A 21,276-nucleotide genomic window follows, 5' to 3' on the forward strand; every position below is an offset into this window, starting at 1 on the left:
CAGTTTAATTCAGATTTGATGTTATTTTACATGTTTAGGGAAAATGAAACTATAATAGATACTGATAGTTATAGTATTTTTGATCGTTCTTATTAAATTCCGCAGGAGTTGAGACGTATGTTGCTGCTTTTCGTCTAGATAGTTTTTTTTAAAACGACTTAAAAAAATAAACATATACTCATATAGGCATTTATATATTGCAAGGTGACGTAAAAATTATATTCATTCTTCAGGATTACACCATTACAATCAATTTTAAAATGTGTTTACTTTTACTGTTTGCTACTGTCTTGTTGATTGATGGATATAAACAATTTGCAAATTACTTTTCTTTGAGCTGGATTTACTAAAACGTTTCGTAACTATTTGATTATAATTTTGAGGCTCTTTTGTTTGTCCGTAATAGCAATTCGTTGAACATTTTTATATTGATTACATAAATAAAGCTTTAGAGAAGGATAAAAAATAAATAACAACGTAATCGATCTATGTTTATCGTAATATTTTAAGGTTTTTTAAGTATCCTTAATTTCCTAATTTTCTTTTTTAAAATGGCACTGGAAATACGCTCCCTATGAAATATGGTCTGTTTGATTGTTCGGGAAAAGTATAAAGGGCGATTTAACTTAATGTATGGGAAAGAATTTTCAAGCCAATTTAATTTAATCAATTTAATTTCTTAGTATTAGTAGGTACTAGATGTTAGCTATTTGTTTTGGCACTAAACGCAGGCGACCTAAAGTTATCCTATAACACAGGGGGCACTGAAAACTTAATCGAAACCAAACCTAACTTTCTGTTTTGACAGTTCAAGTTAATGTTTGCTTATTATTGAAATGTTGGCTTTGGAAGTTCCATCAGTTGTAATAACAATAAGCTCACTCTAATGTATAGCTTCAATAAGTCCCAAATCAGACACAAATGATCGTGAGATGAAAGTAAAAAATAATATTTAAGACATGTTGTGGTCTCGTTCCTTTATACATAGAGACAAAACATATTTTTATGTGAATGTTTCGGACAAACTCTTGCTTTGGTACACTAACCGTGGGTTTCTGAGACCAAAATCCCCGTTTAAATCATTCATTCATTAATCATTGATATCTGTTTTGTCAAAGAAAATGGAGTTACACAGGCGTTTATATTTGTAATGATTTCGGTTTTTCATATGTATAAATACTACTATTATTACGATTTTCTTAAATCTTTAATATTGAAAATAATTTGTTTTAATGTCGTCACCAAATAGTTATATGATAATAATTTTTATGAACTTTTCCGATGTACGAAGCAAGGCCAGCAATTTATTTTATTCTATACAACTTTACCACTAGATGGCGCTGAGTGTACTATAAAATGCTAATTTTGTTTTTAAACGGTTTTACTTAGCTTGCCTTGTGTGTTGTTTAGGCATGTATGAATCATATTTTAAATTGTAAAAAAATGTTACGTAATCATTGAATTAAACTTTCAGTTATATTAATTAAATTAAAATTAATGATATAAATTATTCTTAAAATAATGTTAAAAAAAATAATTTTATTTTGATACAAAATACTCAGTGTGCCTTCAAGTTTCGTTATATTAACTGATAGAAACTTTATGCACTTCAGAACTCAGTAATAACTTATCTTTCTAGTTATTACGTGAAGTGATAAAGACTTGTGACCAAAATTTAAAAAAATACAGCGAAATCTTTGTACTGCTTATAAAGTTACAAAATAAGGGTTATAAAATGTTAGACATGACGCAGCAAATGCTCATGCAATATTCATCTGTAACCTTAATACGCCTGTACATTCAGAGTCGTTTCATGTTGCGATATACAACATGCTCGTATACTTTACGGGTGAGATAAGATAAAAAAATTATTGGCTGAATGCTGGAATTTTTTTCGATGATCCCTTGATTTCTTTGCGACAGTTTCCCTATAAACGTTCCACTGCCGACCATCTCATCATCAAAATATTGTTATTCAGTGCGAATGGAAAGAGATGCTAATTTGTTTTATGGCTAGTGTAAACAAAAGAGTAACGTAAACTTTTTCTAATAACAGCACACTTTTATAATTATAAACATTGATGTAAAGTGATGTGGTTGCCGACCCGTGTCCGACTGTATAAAAATTGAGATTAGTTGTGGGACGTGAGATAAAAAGGTTTGCCAAATCCATAATCCGAAATCTTTGCACGCTATTTCGAGTTTATAAACTCTATAATAATTTTAGTATGAAACAGAGTGAATGATAATTTTATTTGGAGCCTGTTTTTGATTCCTAATGAAGCATTCAGGGAATATTAATTAACGCGCCGTTGCTAATTGTGTTAGGCAAATGAATCTCTAGACATTTATTATGCGACTGGTTATTTCAATGTCTTATTGTATTTTATGAAGTGATATCAAATTGTTAACGTTTTAGTAGCATTTGCTCGCAGCTTCGTTCTCGTGGAATTAAAAAATAAATCTAGTAAGAAATAAAGCCTATTTTACTTAGTGATAATATAGCTTTCTAACGACAAAAGAATTTTTGCTATCTGTTGTAATTTGAGTTTATTCGATATATACAAAAATAAATCTTTCCTTTTTTACAATAAAACTTGCAATATAAACAGAAATATATGTATAATATATGTCTTATTAGAAATATGTTTTACGTCTGAAAAAGCTATTCTTACTTAAAACCGTGATATGCAGACATACTTCTATTTCAAAAATTTTTTCATTAATAGAATAAGTTTCATGAAAATAAAATTTTAAGTATTTCGACATTAGACAGGGAAAGATATAGAAACGACAAGTTTCCATATTTTACCATTAAAACCAAAAAAATCTTTTTTTAAATTTAACGCAACATTATAATCCACAAAAATAATTTTCAAAGTATACTTTCAGACGATTGAAAAGTAACTTCTGTTTGTCAGCGCCTGACACATTAAATTATATAAAACATTTGTCATTCAAAATATAACAGACAGGATATTGATAACGGTATTAGGACGCTTTCCTTTTACTTGTTTGCTCTTAATTAATTAAAAGACCTCTGTAGACTTTGTATTGAAAATGAAATAAGACTTTTTTATACATTTTAATGAGTAAACACTGATTTAACTACCATACCTTTATTCGAAGTTAAAATAAATTATTTCTAAATTAGATAATTAATCTGTAAACATGACTTACATTAAATAACATTTACAATTTTTAATAATGATATTCAAACCTTTGGAAAATAAATTTTGACTTACTTTAAAATCTTGTCTACTAATAAATGCTATAAGATGCAATATGACGAAGAAACGAACAAATTTATGTACTAAGTTGCAATAAAATATGAAGCGTGTTTGGATGTATGGATGGATTGATGGATGGACGTTTGTTAGAAAGTATATGCAGAATGAGTCAACGGATCTCGATGAATAGAATTAGAACATAGGCTGGGAAAACAGATTGGATACTAGGATTTTTAAAGTCTGCGCGGACGTAGTCGCGGGCGACAGCTAGTTATTATATGAAATTATAAATAAATTTCACATAAAACAGTGGATAAATATAATTATATTTTATATAATTCCGGTAAAATGACGATTAGAAATGATATAGGATGCATTTACGCCCACTCTTGCCTTTGCAAAGCTGCTCTTTTACGAAAATATCGCTTACTAGGAATTTAATTTGTGTGAACTGCACAACCGACGAATGCCTTTTAAAAGCTTCTAAAATGTAGCGATATTATTTAGTTGAATTTTGTGAATGTTTTCCTATAATAAAATTAAAATTTATTACATTTTTAAAACTTTATGTGTTAGTGAAAATGTGATCTAGCAAAGTAGAATTACATTTAGCGATTTTTTTTAAAATTGAAAACCAATACTTTTCCATCCAAGACTAATATAACAAAAGAATGAGATAAATTGAAATGTACAAGTAATAAGTTTTTTCGTCTTAAATTCTTATTACATTGATCCGGAGGCGTCACGTTTTCAATATTGTTTTTAATTTCCTGATATCTGGATGATACGATAGAAGTCATTATTTTTATGTAATTTACTGAAAAGAAGAGGAAATTCGATCATTTTTTTGCGCACCTTCAATATAAAATATACCTAAATCTGATAAGATTTAGTTCACTAGTAGTGACCTATTCAATATTTCAGGCAACACTTTAAGATTTAGTTACCGCGAAATAACTTTTAATGATGTCATAGCTCACTGGTTGAAACAATTTTATTGACAGTTTCAGATGAGTGGTTACTACTTCTACAGCTTGCACTGTGACAGTTCCAACTAGTGTTTAAAAAGGTTGTTATTGAGAAAAAGTTAATCGATAAAATACAGTAATGTAATTAGAGTATGCCATCTAACGGTATCGCAAAAATATATAATTGTCATGGATTTATCTAATTTCATGTATATAATGGCTTCATGTTAATGTAATTAAATAAATTCTGAAATTGACTGGTTTATATTTATTACAACGTTAGTAGCGTTCTATATGTATAACTAGCTGTCGCCCGTGACTCCATCTTCGCGGAATTAAAAAAAAACGCCTTTGTAGTTCTTCCAGACTATGTTCTACATCTGTGTCAAATTTCATCAAGATCTGTTGAGCCGTTCTGGAGATAACTTCAAACAAAACTTCACCTATCTGTCCATCTAAACTTTCGCATTTATAATATTAGAAAAAAGTAAGATTTGTAAATGTTTCTAACGCGCATTTTCCGCCAACAACAGGAAACTAAGCAAGTACTACTTAGGGAAGTTGAATTGGATACAAATTACGTCTAATTTTAAGATTCTTTACCGTTGCTATGCAAAGAATTTCATTTAGATTACACATTGGAAGTATTCCAGAAGTAAAGCAGTAATGCTTTCGGCGCTGCCCACGATGCATATTTGTGATGCAAATAAATGTAAATTATACGTCTTAACGGTCTACTGCGCATATTTTTTTTACTTCCACTCATGCATGATAATGTAGAATCTCTCGCTGAATTGATATCAGTTCATTAAGTCCGTGAGTAGGCGTACACAAAATAACAACATTGCTTCTTAATCCTTGTGGAAACTAGTTACCGGGAACAATGTAACTTTCTTATCGGTCAAACTGTTGTTATTCGTTTTTGGAAATACTGTCTGAAATACTGATCCAAATGTACATAATCTTTGTCAATATCTTTGTTTTACGGACATGAATTCTGTTGACGTTTCAAGATCCTGACATCATGTTAACTAATACGTGAAGTTTAAGGAAACTGGGCGAACGGATGAACGTGATATTTGATACAGTTAAATGTAACATAAAAAAGAATTTTTAATAAAAAAATGCTTTGATTATGGTCGAATTTTGAGCAATGGGCGAATACTAGTTTAAATATTTAGCCAATATTGAAATGACAGTTTTATTAAAAAGTACCAAAATAAATCTGCTTAATGTCAATATAAATATTATATAGTCTGATTATGACAGTACTTAGACTGTTATATTTCTGTTACATTAAATTCAGGTTATAATATAGAAGAAATAAACATGGATTTAATTTAAATATAATACATAAAAACTAAAATATGTCATTAAAAGGTGTCCCTTTAGGCAAGGTTCCGAAGATACTGGCAGCGTTCCCCCTTGGAATGGCTAGAATGTTAATATTAATATGGTATATTTGGCTCTCGGTGCCATTTGCCAGTAGAGTTAGATATGAATTATTTTATTTGATATGATAATTATTTTTTGTTTCTTAGTTTTAATTTAATGATTAGAGTTCTTTCTGTAAAGTAACTGATTAGAAAAACGTAAAATATATATTATACTTATATACATATAATACTGCACGCCGGTGTACTTTGTTGTGTAGGCACATAGGCATGAACATTATTTATGACACTTCTATAACAAGTATCGAGCCAAACTTCTGTGGCATTGTGGTAACTTTATATTTTCATGTTTACACCTCTATACTTTGTGAATAATTTATTATGTTACTTTTGCTTTTATAAATTGCGTAGCGGCCGAAAAGGTGAAACTAACAATAGAAAATAGGCTCCTGGAAAACAATATTTACTTTGAATTTTAATGAATTCATAATTGTTTAGAATGAGTATAACATATTAAATTATTTTTACTTCGACATTAACATTACATTTTGAAGGTTCAGTTTGGAAATAATTAATTTAAATCTTTTGTTTAAAATTCTTTATTTACGATGTAAAATATTTTATGTTAAACTGTGAAAGTGCACTTTGTTTGAAATTAATGGCAAACAGTTGTAAATAATGAGCTTAAACTTGAATTAAAATGATCTTGTTTTAATATTTGTTGCAAACTTTAGAGAAATCAATGTCCTTTCAGTTACGAACGAGCGTTATAAATGTTCGGATCACATGGAAGGTTACGATATGTCCTATTCTTTGCTACGGTGATTTGCTCCGGTCAAATAAACGATTTCGCAATCGGTTTGAAACATAATCTACTAATTAAATCAATTTGTCATGTTCTACGTGCGACAAATATTCCATTATACTTGCAATATTTTTTTAGAAAAGGAACTTATCTAATTCTAAGTTTCTTACTGTAAAAAATAACATTTTCACTTATTTTAAAGAATTCCGTAAATCATGCATTGTAAAATTTAATGGCAATTAGTATAACTATTCAGCTGTTTTATCAACATATTGTATTGAAAGAAGTAGAACCTTAAGATACAAGTGGTACTAGATAAAAAAGTAGTAACAATAAAAAAAGCTATTTGTCCATATTTTAAATAAAACAAAACATGTATGTCGACTGTGTTTATAGGTTTTATTTCATGACATGTGTAGATAAACATAATAATTTTGTCTTATGGGACTGCTAGACTTTGATTTACATACAGTTATTTGGAATACTTTTGAAGACTTTGTTTTCTTCAAATGTTGGATTGTTTAGTACATAGAGCGATAAAAAGAGAAGACAGTAAAGCTATAAAAGGTACATTACAAGTTATATGAAGCTTGTAATACTGTTTGCGTTCGTGAAAATATTATTAAGAGTGTTAGCTTCTTAAAACTTTTACGTCGTGTACAAACGTGAGTCGATTTTTGATAGGCTCCATATATCGCCCGACGTGTCTCAGTTCAAATTAAGTAAGTTAGTTCGTTAGAAAGTTGTGATAGGAGTCGCGCCCCTTGCGAACGCCCCTTGGCAGTACGCCCTTACAGGAAGACGGACGTGCTCAGCTTAGCGGACGTTTGATGCTGTTGTGGTGCGTTACCCAAGGCAATAGCCACAGTCACGATGAGACCGGCTTGGGCGCCACACGCCCTTTCGGCGCTCAGTTGACCGCGTGCTCCGATCGTGTCTATCGTTCCCACTAGTAATTAATTTTAAATGATTTAATATTAAAATTATCGTTTTATATATTCACACAGACTCAACAAAAGTTTATAAAAACTTTTTCTATCTATGAAATTATTCTGTGAGTGAAATGTTTGAATTTATTTGGAATTCATGTCATCCTATGTAAGTAACTTTTACTTGATTATTAAACTGGTCTCTCTATAAAAATATATACTCTATTTTAATGAAGCAATTTATATAAGTTTTAAAGATAATAAAATATTCAAAACAAATGAAAGTAGTCAAATATATAATTAAAAAGAACTCTTCCATACACTATATTTATAGACAAAAGTATTAAGTACACATTCGTCTGTTTTGAACCAATTAGGGACATGCAGAGGTTAAGCCTATCACCATATACTGGGGTCAGCAGGGACTTAGTAAGATATTGCTTTAAAAAGAAATAAAATCCACCAATTAAATAAAGTATTCTATGTTATTCAAAAAATTACATATATAACTTGTATATTTTTATGTCTTTTAATATGTCACTAAATAATAAATGAAAAAGCATTTATTATAAAGTAATTAGTAGTAGAGCGATCATCTAAAGTGAGTTCGTCTTAACATATTAATTCAAATTAAGTCGGCATGTGAACCCTAATGAGATTTGTATGTAATTTTCAGTCAGCAAAGTGGTGAATCAGAACGATAAATTGAGAAGATAGAGTTTATATAATTTATTTTAAGAGCTTTCAAACAAAATGTTGAATTCGAGGATTCATTATAACATTTATTATAGTCTTACCATGCAAATTATTCATTTCTATATAAAACTAGTAATTTTCATTAAATTGAATTCAGTCTTCAAAAAAAGTAACATGGAGTCTACTAACAGTTGAAAATTAATTTAATTGGTAAAGTAACTACATATATTAATAAGATAAGGTACTAACTTAAATATATTGTATCGTTTAATTGTGAAAAGTTTAAGGGATTCGACGCGTATCGCTCTTGTACGAAATTCACTGCATTACTGTTTAATTATTTTATTTTGAACATACTTAATTCCAAAAATAGGATAATACGTAATATTATACACAATTTGCACATAAAACAAATACAATGATGTAGTTAAAACTATACCTACGTACGGTAGAAATCATTAACAAAGTGCCGTTGTGGGTTTGAAATATGAATCCTAGTTCGTATACACTTGATGGCACGTCTACTGTCTAATAATTTCACGTTAACAAACCGCAAGGCGTCTCGTAGTGGTCCCAGAAATACGAATGCATGGTAATGTTCAAACCTCAGTATTTGTTTATTCTATGTCTAATGAAGTCCAATCAATTTAGTTATATTAAAATGATTTTTATGATACATAGCTTGCGAGTCAATATTCGCAAGCTATTAGTAATTCTCCATACAAATATAAATATACTTTATTGTGCACTATCATGGAGTTACAAAACAAGATATACATATTTTTTGTATAAAAAATAACTCGATTTTTATGTTCATTTCATTTAAGTTTTATTGAATAAACCAACGTTGGACAAAATTAAGGTTGAATATAATTTGATTTAACCAGAAAAAAATACAGCATGCGGTATGATCGAAAACGGCATTTTGATCTAATTTCCAAAAGCTTTTTGTTACAAGTAATTTTTTTAGAAAAACGAGTTAATGCTGTCATCGAATAAAATATTAAACATGGACCACAAACAATCCATTAAGAGATTTAAAAGCCTATTATTATTATTATTTATTATTTATTTATTTATAATACAAGTATATATTGTCACACGTTTTTGCACTTAGAATTTACTTTCTTATTATTAATTGTTTTCCCAATTAAAATTTGACGCCCTTATTTTATATGTTAAATATATTAACGATTTAAATAACCAATACGTAGTACCAATAAGTAGTTGTTAAAAAAGTTGTAGTTTTACACATCTTTACAATATACTCAGAAAGGCACAGGACATAGGAGACTAGCCAAATTTGTCATCATTACAACATCACTGTAATGTAGTAAATCAGTGTAATTATATAGTTTTATAGTTGTAAGTAAAGTAAATACATTTATAATACATATTGTATTACTTTTTATTAATATTATAAATGCGAATGTTTGGATTGAGGGATAGTTGGATCTTTGTTCAAAGGTATCTCCGGAACGGCTTAACGAATCTCGATGGAATTTAGCATAGATGTATAGTAAGTCTGGAAGAACATATAGGCTACTAATATTTTTTTTTTTCAATCCTGCGCGGGTGGAGTCGCGGGCGACAGCTAGTATAGTATATATTTGAAGCACGAAATGATTTTATTGTTTGTGTTATAATTTTACCAGTTATTAAAATTATATATCACCGTCATTTTAACGTAAAGTTAATCCACTTCATAGTTCCGAAACTTATTACAAAGTTCAAATAGCACTTTGGATAACTTGAAAAGATAGAACTGCAGACAAAAAGTTATAAAAACATTATTAGATAAACAAGAGATCGAAAATCGATCTGTACATTTTTATACGACTTATTTGTTTGGAAGATACCTACGATAATATGCACTTGTAGCAAATGATCGGTCTATTTTTATTTTGTGTTAACATAAATAAGTGTGTCGGATCGGATGATCGTAGGCAGATCTACTGACCGTGCATAACGATTTGCACGCTCACATGTTTTCTTCAATTAAAACAGTATTATAGTGTGTACATACAATGTTTAAAATCTAGAGAAAGGAGTTTAAAAATAGATACAATAGATGTGATAATTTTAAAGAATACTGTCACTCCTGAAAGTTTACAGCAAGATAAAAGTTACGGATTTAGTTATTTCGTTGAAGGATTACATGTCATTTCTGTTTGTTTTAAAGGAGGAACATAGAAGACTTTATAAGCGTAGGTTTTCACTACAAAAACACCTGTACACACATATAGTTCTGGAATATTAATAGAATATTATCTTTGCTTCATCACATTAGATTAAATAGAACTCGATATTATTTTTTACCTTGGTATTGTGAATATTTGATTGTTAGAATAATAAGTAACACATAGCTGAGTTAAATCTTATCTTGAAACTATGGGGAACGTGATGGGAATACATTAAAAGTTGTATCAAAGTAAATACTTCGCCGTAGATAACAACCGCTGTCAAAGGTCTATCGAAAGGTTATCCACCGCTTAAAGTTTTTGAATTATTATTTAATAGCGTAACTTCATCCTTAAGTTATAATGCTTATAATAGTAATAGTATATTTCATTTTGTCGTCTTCTTTAATACAATAATAACAAATTGAAAAACAATATAAGTTTGCTTGATAACTTAGAAGTTGAAAGTTTTATTTACAAAATCTTTTGCTTACTGCAGAGCACTTTGGAGATAAACCGTTGTGAAAAAACAAGTTAAATTCACCAAATACGTATATATTAACAAGTCTGAACTCAATAAATACATATATATTCGTAAGTATCAAGTGCTATTTGGAACGTTGTGCAAGCTTTAGATATCATCGATTTAATATTTATCAAGAGCTTATTTCATATCGATTGCGTTATCAATAATATCGAATACGTTTCCAATCTTTATATCATTTTATATACATTTCCTCCCCCACTGCATCCTTTCATTACAACTTTTATATTTATGATTATTCTTTGAAGGTAATCTCATTCTAGTATTATATGTTTAAGGAGACGTAATGGCTATTTATATTTCTAATAATATATTAAAAAGTTTTTTTCTTTTAGTATTATTCAATGTATGTAATATGTAAGAATGATTTTTTACAATTTATTAATTTTGTGCAGAGAATAATTAAAAACAAATCTTCTTTTCATATTATTAGTTTAACCAAAGATTAGACCTGCCTACTATATATAGAAAATTAGACCAAATCGTGGTCATTGTGATTATGCCACGATCAGGATACGATGTTTTTTTTTCATACTAAGTCGTTAAATTTTAAACATGATTACATCCGTATACAAGAATAGCAACGGATACTATTGAATATAAAGGTCGGATGTTATAAAATACATCTACTGTTTATCCATTAAAATGGAGTTACGATATAGCGTATCAGATATAAATTACATAGTAAATAATTTCAAGTCTTTGATCATTTCGTCAGCGGAGATTGTGTCGATTATTAATATTAGGTCCTTACATATGAAATTGGCGTTTTTGGTACTGGCCAATTTAATCACGAATTTCTCCTCTTTGGTAAGGAATTCCAAATTCAAATTTGTACAGCTATAGACTCATGTATCTGTGGTTCGATGACCGTCATTCGTTTGTTTTTTTTCTTCTGTTTTTTTCTGTTTGCGTCACTCATTTTACAAAATGGAAAACTAAAAATATCGCATTATTTACGAGTACGAGTTCCACGGTGGCACTAGTGCTGCGGAAACGACTCGAAGGGTGAATGAAGTGTATGGCGGTCGTGTTGCAAAAGAAAACACAGTTCGTTTTTGGTTCAACGTTTTCGTTCTGGAAATTTCGATCTGCAAAACAAGCCCCGTGGACGGCCTGAGACTCAAGTTGATAATGAAGAGTTGAAGGCTATTTTGGAAGCGGATCCATCGCAAACCACGTCCGAGTTAGCTGCAGGCTGCGATGTTAGTGATAAAACTGTTTTAATTCACTTGAAGCAAATTGGGAAGATTAAAAAGCTTGAAAGGTGGGTACCTCACGAATTGACTGAAGCAAACCGGCAAACGCGCGTCGACTGTTGCGTTACATTACTAAACTGGCACAATAATGAAGGTATTTTAAACCGAATCATTACCTGTGATGAAAAATGGGTTCTTTACGATAATCGGAAGCGCTCAGCGCAATGGTTGGATCCTGGCCAGCCAGCCAAATCCTGCCCCAAGCGAAAATTAACCCCAAAAAAGTTACTTGTAAGCGTTTGGTGGACTAGTGCCGGTATTGTTCATTACAGTTTTCTCAAATCTGGCCAGACTATTACGGCTGATGTCTATTGTCAGCAATTGCAAACCATGATGGAAAAGCTATCGGCTAAACAACCTAGGCTGGTCAATCGCTCCACGCCACTGCTGCTTCACGACAACGCTAGACCACACACTGCGTAACAGACGGCTACTAAATTAGAAGAGCTTCAATTGGAAAGTCTAAGACATCCTCCGTACTCCCCGGACCTTGCTCCAACAGATTACCATTTTTTTCGAAATTTGGATAACTTCTTGCAAGGGAAAAAATTCAACTCCGATGGGGCAGTCCAAATCGTCTTCAAAGATTTTATTGATTCCCGTCCGACTGGTTTTTTTAGTAAAGGGATCAATGAACTACCTATGAGATGGCAAAAGTGCATAGAAAATAATGGTTCATACTTTGATTAATTAAATATATTATATTAAAAAATATTCGACTTTTTTTCCTCCCATACAAAACGCCAATTTCATATGTAAGGACCTAATATTACAATATGATTATTTTAGTCAGACTTGTGTCTTGAGAGGTTTAGACTTCATGGCCATGACTCTTGATTATTAAGGAAATTGTACATATCTCTAGGTACTTAAGTAGGCATAAAGGCTACGCTGTAAATTAGTAGAACAAAGTGATCTTTTCTTTTAAGGTACGGAACCCGAAAATGACCATGACCAGCACTGAAAAAGGTAGAAAGATGCATTCAATTCCACGTGTCATCCTGATATTTATGTCAGTTTGAGTTCTGAGAAGACATGACACAGTATCAGAGATCAGACAGTATTTTGCAGCAGACATAAATCAGTCAGATTTTAAAACGGGGCATGTTATCTGGCAAAAATGAATAGTTCTGACGCTTCAAAATTCTTTTTTTTGTATTTGAACTGTTTAAATTGTAAATACTATTGATAATATTATTGATTTAAAATAAAACAATACTTTAACTTATTATAGTTACGACATTAATCAACGTAAGGATAGGTCAAACTATCTAAGAAAGTTACATAGAAACAACTACGAGTAATTCCCTTATCCTTCAAATAGTTAATGATTTGGAAACAATAGTAAGGGTTCAATTGTTTGTTAGTGTGGCCTCCTGGACCCTTCTATTGATCTCTGTTTCTTACATTGTGGGAGAAAGTTTAGTTTGCCTTTTCATATACAATATATTATTAAAGTTTCTTATGTACATTAGCAATTTTCGAAAACTAATTAATATTCTCTTCATTGAATGGTTGATAAATATAACTAACACTATTATTGAAAATGCGATCTTATTTGGTGAGTTGTAGTATCGATGATTACTATTTGTGCTTTCTGTTAAGTTTGACAACGAATTGAAGAAAAAAAAAACTGCACGCAAATGTCCGTCTCACATTGTTAAACTTGCTAAAAATACATTTGTAGATGTGGATACTCTAAGTTATTATATCTGTCTTATTATTTTTTCTCAATGAAATAAACAAAAATATATAACCATACAATAATGCTATAAAGTATTATATGATAAGTGGTTCCGAAGGCCGTAAGGTTCAGTGACCTCTTATTTCACAAACAAAAGTATTTATGAATACAACAATACATGTAGGTATATTTTATTTACATGCGTTATTGAACGCCGTTCAATAAATCGAATGATCGAGGTTGCAGTATTACATCTTAGCACAAATGATGCGCGATTCTAAATAAAATAAGTAGATTTATGGGTTACTAGCTGTAGCCGGCGACTCCGTCCGCGCGGAATTAAAAAAAACTTAGGAAGTAGCCTATGTGTTCTTCCATACCTTCAAACATCCATCCATCTAAACATTCACATTTACTCGTATAAAATTAGTAAGATTTAGCACGAACGCGGAAGTAGCTAAGCTTGTGTTTTAACTATCTTCATAAAGATTTATAATATTTAAACTGGGTTGTTACTTTGGAAATTAAGATTAATAATCGTTATATTAAATCTTTTTAGACAGTAAGCGTACATTCATGAATCGTTTCGTGCGGTAGTAGGTATACATTGTTAATGTTTACCGGGAAATTACCTTTGTCCACGAGGTCCCCCGCCCCGCCCCGGATACTGTCTATTAACAACATGCAAGTTTAACGTTAATAGCTTCCGTAAAACCCAATGCTAATCAATATGACCTGGTAGTTAGAGCTTCATGCCAAAATTTTAAGGAAAGGACGCAAAATGTTCACATTCATTATGCTGCATGTTTTCCTTCGGTGTCATTGTTTTTTTTATAGCCACTACGGTGTTGAATAATTTACATCTATGATAAAATAATTTGTTATTGTTCACAGAAAATGAGTAGAAGATTTCTCGACCCTTGGTTTCAACAGCTTAAAACAACTAGTAACACAAGCAATCACTGATCAGAAAAATGAATGCAACAACTGACATTATGGAGGCGTACTGCGTGCCCGGAGGACGAGAGTTCCAGCGAGTCTACATCAAGGTGCACGGCTACATCGCGCTGATTATTTGCCTCCTCGGCTCCGCGGCAAACTCTGTCAACATCGCTGTGCTGAGTCGAAAGGAAATGATCTCGACCACTAACTCCATACTGACCGCACTCGCCGTGGCCGACCTCCTTGTGATGCTCGACTACATACCTCTGGCTTTGCACATCTACACCACCATCGGCTCGGAACTCCATCGAAATTCATACGGATGGGCCGTCTTTGTCTACTTCCATTCCATATTCAGTCAGACTTTCCACACTATTTCAATATGGTTAACCATAACTCTTGCAATATGGCGATACATCGCTATCAAGTTCCCGCAGAAAAATAGACTTCTTTGTAATAAACGTAACACCAATCTGGCTATTGCTGTGGCATACGTTGTTTGTCCGATAATTTGTCTTCCTATTTACTTCGCCATGGATATACAAAAGATACCAAACAACAGTAACAATGACACCAGCACGATTGAACTAAACGAGACTTCGAAGAACAACTCACAGGATTTGGATTTAAAATATGCAATAACAATGACAAATAACGAGGATTTGTTGACTGCAATATTCTGGATATATAGCGTTTTTATCAAACTCATACCTTGCATAGTATTGTCAATTTTAAGCGTTTGTCTCATCCTTAAAATGAAGTCAAGCGATCGACGGAGACAAAAATTATTGAAAAAATCAGCACTTTTAACGAACGAGGTTGGTAATTGTAAAAACTTCTATAATATGAATACCGTAATCCAGATTTTCAGACAAAAGTCGTCATAATCATTTTCTCTTAGCTTTCAGTGCTTCAAACAAAAAGACTTTTCTGTTCTGTTCTGTTAAAAAAAAAAATAATTGGTACTGACCAAAGTGACTTACTGCTTGTCAAAACACAATCACATTTACTTCTGAACTTCTAAACTAAACTAAAATCTGTACAACTGATGAAACGAAAAAAATGTTCTTTAGAAAGTAGAAAACTTCTTAGTGTGTTATTATTTACAAGAAAGCTTTTAGTGTAAATATGTTTAGTCTATTACCATTATATATTACGTATATCTATGTTCTGTCATACTCGTACTCGTTATATTGTGTATTTTCCTTTATAAACATATTTATATGCGGCCTGTTACGTATAATAGGGTGGCAGGTGTAGAGGAAATTAGGTTTCCTCAATTTGTTCTCGTTAGAAGATATAATTTTTAAAATCGTTAACTGGTACACTCAGCTTTATAATAACAATAAAATAAAAAAATATATAGATCATAGATATGTTATGTTATCCATGACATTTAAATTGTTAAAAATTAAAAGCCAATTTATAAGATTGTTAATATAAAATTATATACATAAAGGCCAACAATTGGACTAAATATTCTGGAAACTTAACTTTTTAATTTTATATCCAGATATATACTTTTGTTGTTGGCTGTACAAAATTACCATTCTAACCATCTGTTTCAATATCCCTCTAGTTTTATGTTAAGGTATTATTTTTTTTGTTATAAAATTTAGATGACATGTTTTTGAAAAGGAAAAATTTTAATTTTTTAAATATTTTATATGTACAGTGGGTAACACCACTCATTACGTATATTCATCTTTTTAATTTATACTTATATATTTTGTTAATCTATTTTAATGTAATTACAATGGCCTTAAGTCCTTTGTCTGCCCTTTATCGTGTACATTCACGTACTCAAGTACAAGTGGGTTGACTGTAGTGACTATTTTAATACATATTGTTATTTATACAAATAATGATAGTGTTAAACCAGTCGAAACCTCAACAGATAATTAATTACACTGATACTGAAAATTTTTATATAATGCAGGGTGAAAAAGCTCGACTAAAAGAGGACTCCGGTGGTGGTAAACGTGCTGCCACTGGCGGAGGACGAACAGATCGTACAACGCGGATGCTTGTCGCGCTCCTGGGACTTTTCTTAGCCACAGAGCTGCCGCAAGCTTTGTTTGGCCTCCTTACCGCAATTGCTCCGCATCTTTTCCAAGAATGTTACTACTCATTTGGTAAGATATTTCAACATATTACTTATTATTTTAATTACTAAAAAGAAAATACTTATGAGCTACGGTAAGACTTAAAATGCATTGAGAAAGCAATCGTTTCGGTTTTTCTGTTTAATGTTTTTACTCGTAAACATAGCAATTTCTTACCATGCTTACTTACAATTTAATCGATATCGGTAGCGACGTGTGTTTAAATAATTTTTCGTAGCTGTCAAGTACAGTAATTAACGAGAAATGTTAAGGGAATATGAGTGTTTCATATTCAGAACCGCTGACGTATTTCGTTACGATAACATTCAGCAGTTTGTGTGGATTGGCAGCTTGTTTGCGAACGTAAAGCAACCAATTAATGCTGAGTTTTTTAAACATTTTTGTAACGTTAGTTAACATTTTTATTTAACTATTTGATAGAAGAAGCGAGGTAAGGAGAGTCATGGATTTTGTGATTTGTTACTATATGTAATTGATAAGTAATAGTCAAAAGATGTGATGAATAATAATCTGGCTTTTTTAGACTGAGATACGTAATTTCTCATTTACTCCACAATATCTCCATCTCACTTCAAAGAGAGTGAGTAGAGTTGAGTAAAGGATGATGTCTGATACCCGATGTCTCAGACATCACCTTTACTCGATAGATGAATCACTGAAGAAAAAATACTTGTCTTTTGCGACTTTTTTTGTTTTGTCTATATTTTTCTAATTGTCTGTGCTGCTTTTAACTTAATCTATGTTATAATATTATTAATTTCTTTACAAACTGTTAGTAACTTTTAATTTAAAAATTGTATAATGAATTTTACTTATAAAATTTTTCGTCCTCAAAATAATACTTACTTTAGTCCTTTGACATTAAACAAACGACTACGGGATATAATAAGTGAATTTTCTAAACAAGTTCTCAACTAATTAGAACATTATTTCATTCAAACTTCGTTAAAATATTTTGAACACTTTTGTAAATCACAAAATAATAGTTTAAACAATTAATTTTGTCTAGAATTTGCGCAATATATATTTTTAATTAAAATGAGACTTTTCGTACAGTTTACATAATTTGTATTTACTTATTAATATACACATCAAAAAAGTCTAAGCAACACATATAAATTTCAATTTTACAATGTGTTTTCGGATTAAATCCTTAGTATTTTCGTACTTTTATTATTTATTAATGCTTTTTTGATATTAAACAACAATTGTTTTTTTTTATTTACTTTTTAATAATCTTAATTACCAATAAATACGAGTTAGGAATGTTTGTACGTAGTACAAAGTAAGGTGCCCTAATCAACTAAACTTAAAGTAAAATTAAATGGTTGTACAAAAATTGCATAAATTAATACAAAGTGTGGTCTCCTCTGTTATGGAGAACTTGCTGGCACTGATTATTCATAGAATCGATGAGACTGTTAATGTGATCCTACGGTAATTGCTCCCAATGAAATTTTAGTAAGTCCATCAGTTGTTGGGTTGTTGTCACTCCATCCAAGTCATTTAAAACACGTCTCTGGAGCATGTCCCGTGCATGCTCGATGGGGTTGAGGTCTGGCGATTGTGCAGGCCAAGGCAATACCAGGAAGTTTTCCCTTGCCAAGTACTCCCGTGTGTGCAAAGCTGTATGCGAACGCGCATTGTCATGCATCAAGGTGAAATCGAAGCCAAGCGCTTGTGCGAATGGACGGACATAAGGTCTTAGAACATCCTCAACGTAATTTACAGCGTTCATGTTACCATTTACAAAAACGAGCTCTGTTCTTCGGTTCTTCATAATACCCGCCCATACCATAACTGTTAAGTCGTTGTATGGATCCACTTCCTGAAGCCACCTCAGTCTTTCAGTATTTCCAGGACAACGGTACACTCTTACCCTTCTAGTATCAGACTAGAACCCAAATCGAGACTCATCGCAAAATAAAATTTTATCCCATTGTTTCCGGGTCCATATAATGTGTTCCCTAAACCATTCATTTCGACGAGCGCGATTCCCGTGACGTATCGGTAGGCACCTAATTGGCCGTCGTGCTCGTAGGCCATACTCATGCAATCGATTTCACACAGTTTGGCAGCTAACAACAACACTACTTGAATTTTGTAGCCTCAAACCTATCTCTCGGGCGGTTAACATCGGCTGGCGTCTTTCAGTCAGTTGTATGTATCGATCTTGCCGTGTTGTTGTACACCTTCCTCGACCTGGGTGCTAATCAGCAGGATCTCCCGTGTTAGTTTAACGCTGATGAACACGGCAAATAACGCTTCTGTTGATACCAAAATACCGAGATACCTGAGATTGAGTTCTTCCTGCTTGCAACATCCCTACAGCTCTCTGCATTTCATCTGCGTTCAAATGACGTCGCTCCATAACGTAAAAAATGTCTCAAAATTCAAATTTGTTCAAAACTTTTTTAATTATTGTTTGAATCTTAAAATTGATACCGAATACTAAATTTTAACAATAAAAAAGAAAACGCTGTAAAATTCGAACAAATGCATTCGCTTTTGAATTTGTGAAAAAAAAACAAATGATACTCGATTTTTTTTTCACAACGAGCCAGTATGTCCTATAGATCAAAAAAGTTTACATAAGTATTACCTACTTAGTAAAAAAATGATAAAATAATTGATTAATAACTTGAAATAGTATGTGTTGCTTAGACTTTTTTGATGTGTGTAGTATGAAGGCACTCCTTTTTAATATAGGTAAGTAAAAAATATTTATATAGGCATAGTGAGGTATGAATCAACCTAATTGGGAATTGTTTTGCATTATTGTATTTCATTAGCACACGATAAGAATAAAAACAAAACGGTATATCTAGATATTTTAAAAACTTACATTGAAAACTGATTCCTTTATTCGAGTAGTATGAATATCAGAAAAGAAAAGCAAGGCAAGAAACAAAAAAACATCTGCCAACTAAAACATCACCGGCAATAAGATTAGAGTTTCCAGATAGGTATTTCAAATACAAATATCCATATATAATCTCCACAGGTGAGGTGATGGACCTTATGGCGTTGGTGGGGTCCGCCGTGAACTTCGTGCTGTATTGCAGCATGAGCAGGCAGTTTCGTAACACATTCAGGCGGCTAGCACGCAAGTTGTTACCACTGCAACGCAGGACTTCGGAACTTGGAACTGTACGGAAAGCGTAGCAGTCACAGTCCGGTACTGCCACCACTGTCACATACCTATGAACTGTTTCAACTATTGACTAAGTCGAAATTATTTATTGTCAATTATTTTATTGACTCGTTTTAGTGATATAGAAATTATTTTTTTGTTTTTTGGTGAAACGATAAAATATTTAGTAAAATAATTTAAGTCATGAAGTGAAAGTAAAAGAAAACAAGTGTCAGTATTAAACAAATACAGTGTTTTCATTATTATACATTTATTGATGATAAAGTGAACTATTTATTATTAAAAATGCTTGCCAAGTGAATAAATTGTGAACTGTGTCTAAAAGGATTTTAAATGTTATGACAAAAGTTCTTTGAACAACGTAAGTGGGATCATTGTCTATTAAATAATATAAATACAATTTTTATAATAATAATTATCATAACATGGTGCTTAATTCTAAGTCAAATTATTTCCATTTATGACGGCGCTTCACATTGTAAATTATCTGAGTCCAAGCTTAGCTATAAATAGAATTTCTAATTTTTGTAACCAACGTACACACACATTCGTTGTAATATCTACCGTACCCCCTTCAGTGGTCCCCGCCTTTGAAAGTGTACAAAAACGGACACAAGGGTGACATTGACTATTGGACGCATAGTTCCATTTATGTCCAATACCTGTCCAATACAGCTCAAAATCGATCCAAACATCGGTATATTGGAACCAAAATAACTTATGCAATGTGGAGCGCTGGCACTATACTTTTGTGCCATAGTCGGTATAAAACTTAAAATGTAATTCATATGTATTGTATACTATTAGTTTTAATACGTGTCGCTTGGAAAAAAATTGTAAATTTAGCATAATCTTATGTACTTTAATACCAATAAAAATGTAAATAATAGATGTAAAGAAATGAAAAACGGTAATATAAAAATGTAAACGTAATATTAACGGTAAAATAAAAAAAATCTGTACCATTTCCTATTTCAGACTACAAAAAATTTACCGTTGAAGGCAACCCCCTATTTTAATCAAATTCAAAGTATTAAAAATAAATTATATAGATATGTTTGTTTTCTTTTTGTATGTTTAACATTAATTATGATGGGAAAATAAACAGAAAGCAAATAACAATTTTTTTTAAAGAATTGCAATTTCTATTTTTTTAATTTTCTAGAGTAGCACATAGATAAAATCGAAAACGTTATTACCTATATTATTATAGAATTGATTCATTATTTATAGAAACGTAATAATAAAGCATTAGGTTTTAATATTTTGTGCTAAGTCAGTCACATTTGATGTAACATGTAACATAACCCTATTATAAACAAGTTGTGTCAGTAATCTTGTTCAGATTTCAACAACTTATAAAGT

General features: G+C 31.3%; 1 protein-coding gene across 1 annotated transcript; it reads left to right on the forward strand.

Annotated features, from left to right (window-relative positions):
* The first annotated feature begins 7,362 nt into the window (after positions 1–7,362).
* On the forward strand, positions 7,363–19,979 carry LOC106720267 (G-protein coupled receptor dmsr-1). Its single transcript, XM_014514862.2, has 4 exons — positions 7,363–7,495; positions 14,584–15,449; positions 16,571–16,766; positions 19,762–19,979. The coding sequence occupies exons 2-4, from the start codon at positions 14,664–14,666 to the stop codon at positions 19,920–19,922; spliced, it is 1,143 nt and encodes a 380-aa protein (XP_014370348.2). The 5' UTR covers positions 7,363–7,495; positions 14,584–14,663; the 3' UTR covers positions 19,923–19,979.
* Positions 19,980–21,276: the final 1,297 nt, after the last annotated feature.

Source organism: Papilio machaon, chromosome 4 (genome assembly GCF_912999745.1).
Source record: "Papilio machaon chromosome 4, ilPapMach1.1, whole genome shotgun sequence".
Classification (NCBI taxonomy): Eukaryota; Metazoa; Arthropoda; class Insecta; order Lepidoptera; family Papilionidae; genus Papilio; species Papilio machaon.

Excerpts from the sequence above, each read along its gene's own strand:
- LOC106720267 (XM_014514862.2), top strand. The coding sequence starts at position 14,664 with ATGAATGCAACAACTGACATTATGGAGGCGTACTGCGTGCCCGGAGGA. Across the intron at positions 15,450-16,570 it reads CAGCACTTTTAACGAACGAG|GGTGAAAAAGCTCGACTAAA; the intron begins GTTGGTAATTGT and ends TATATAATGCAG. Across the intron at positions 16,767-19,761 it reads AGAATGTTACTACTCATTTG|GTGAGGTGATGGACCTTATG; the intron begins GTAAGATATTTC and ends TAATCTCCACAG.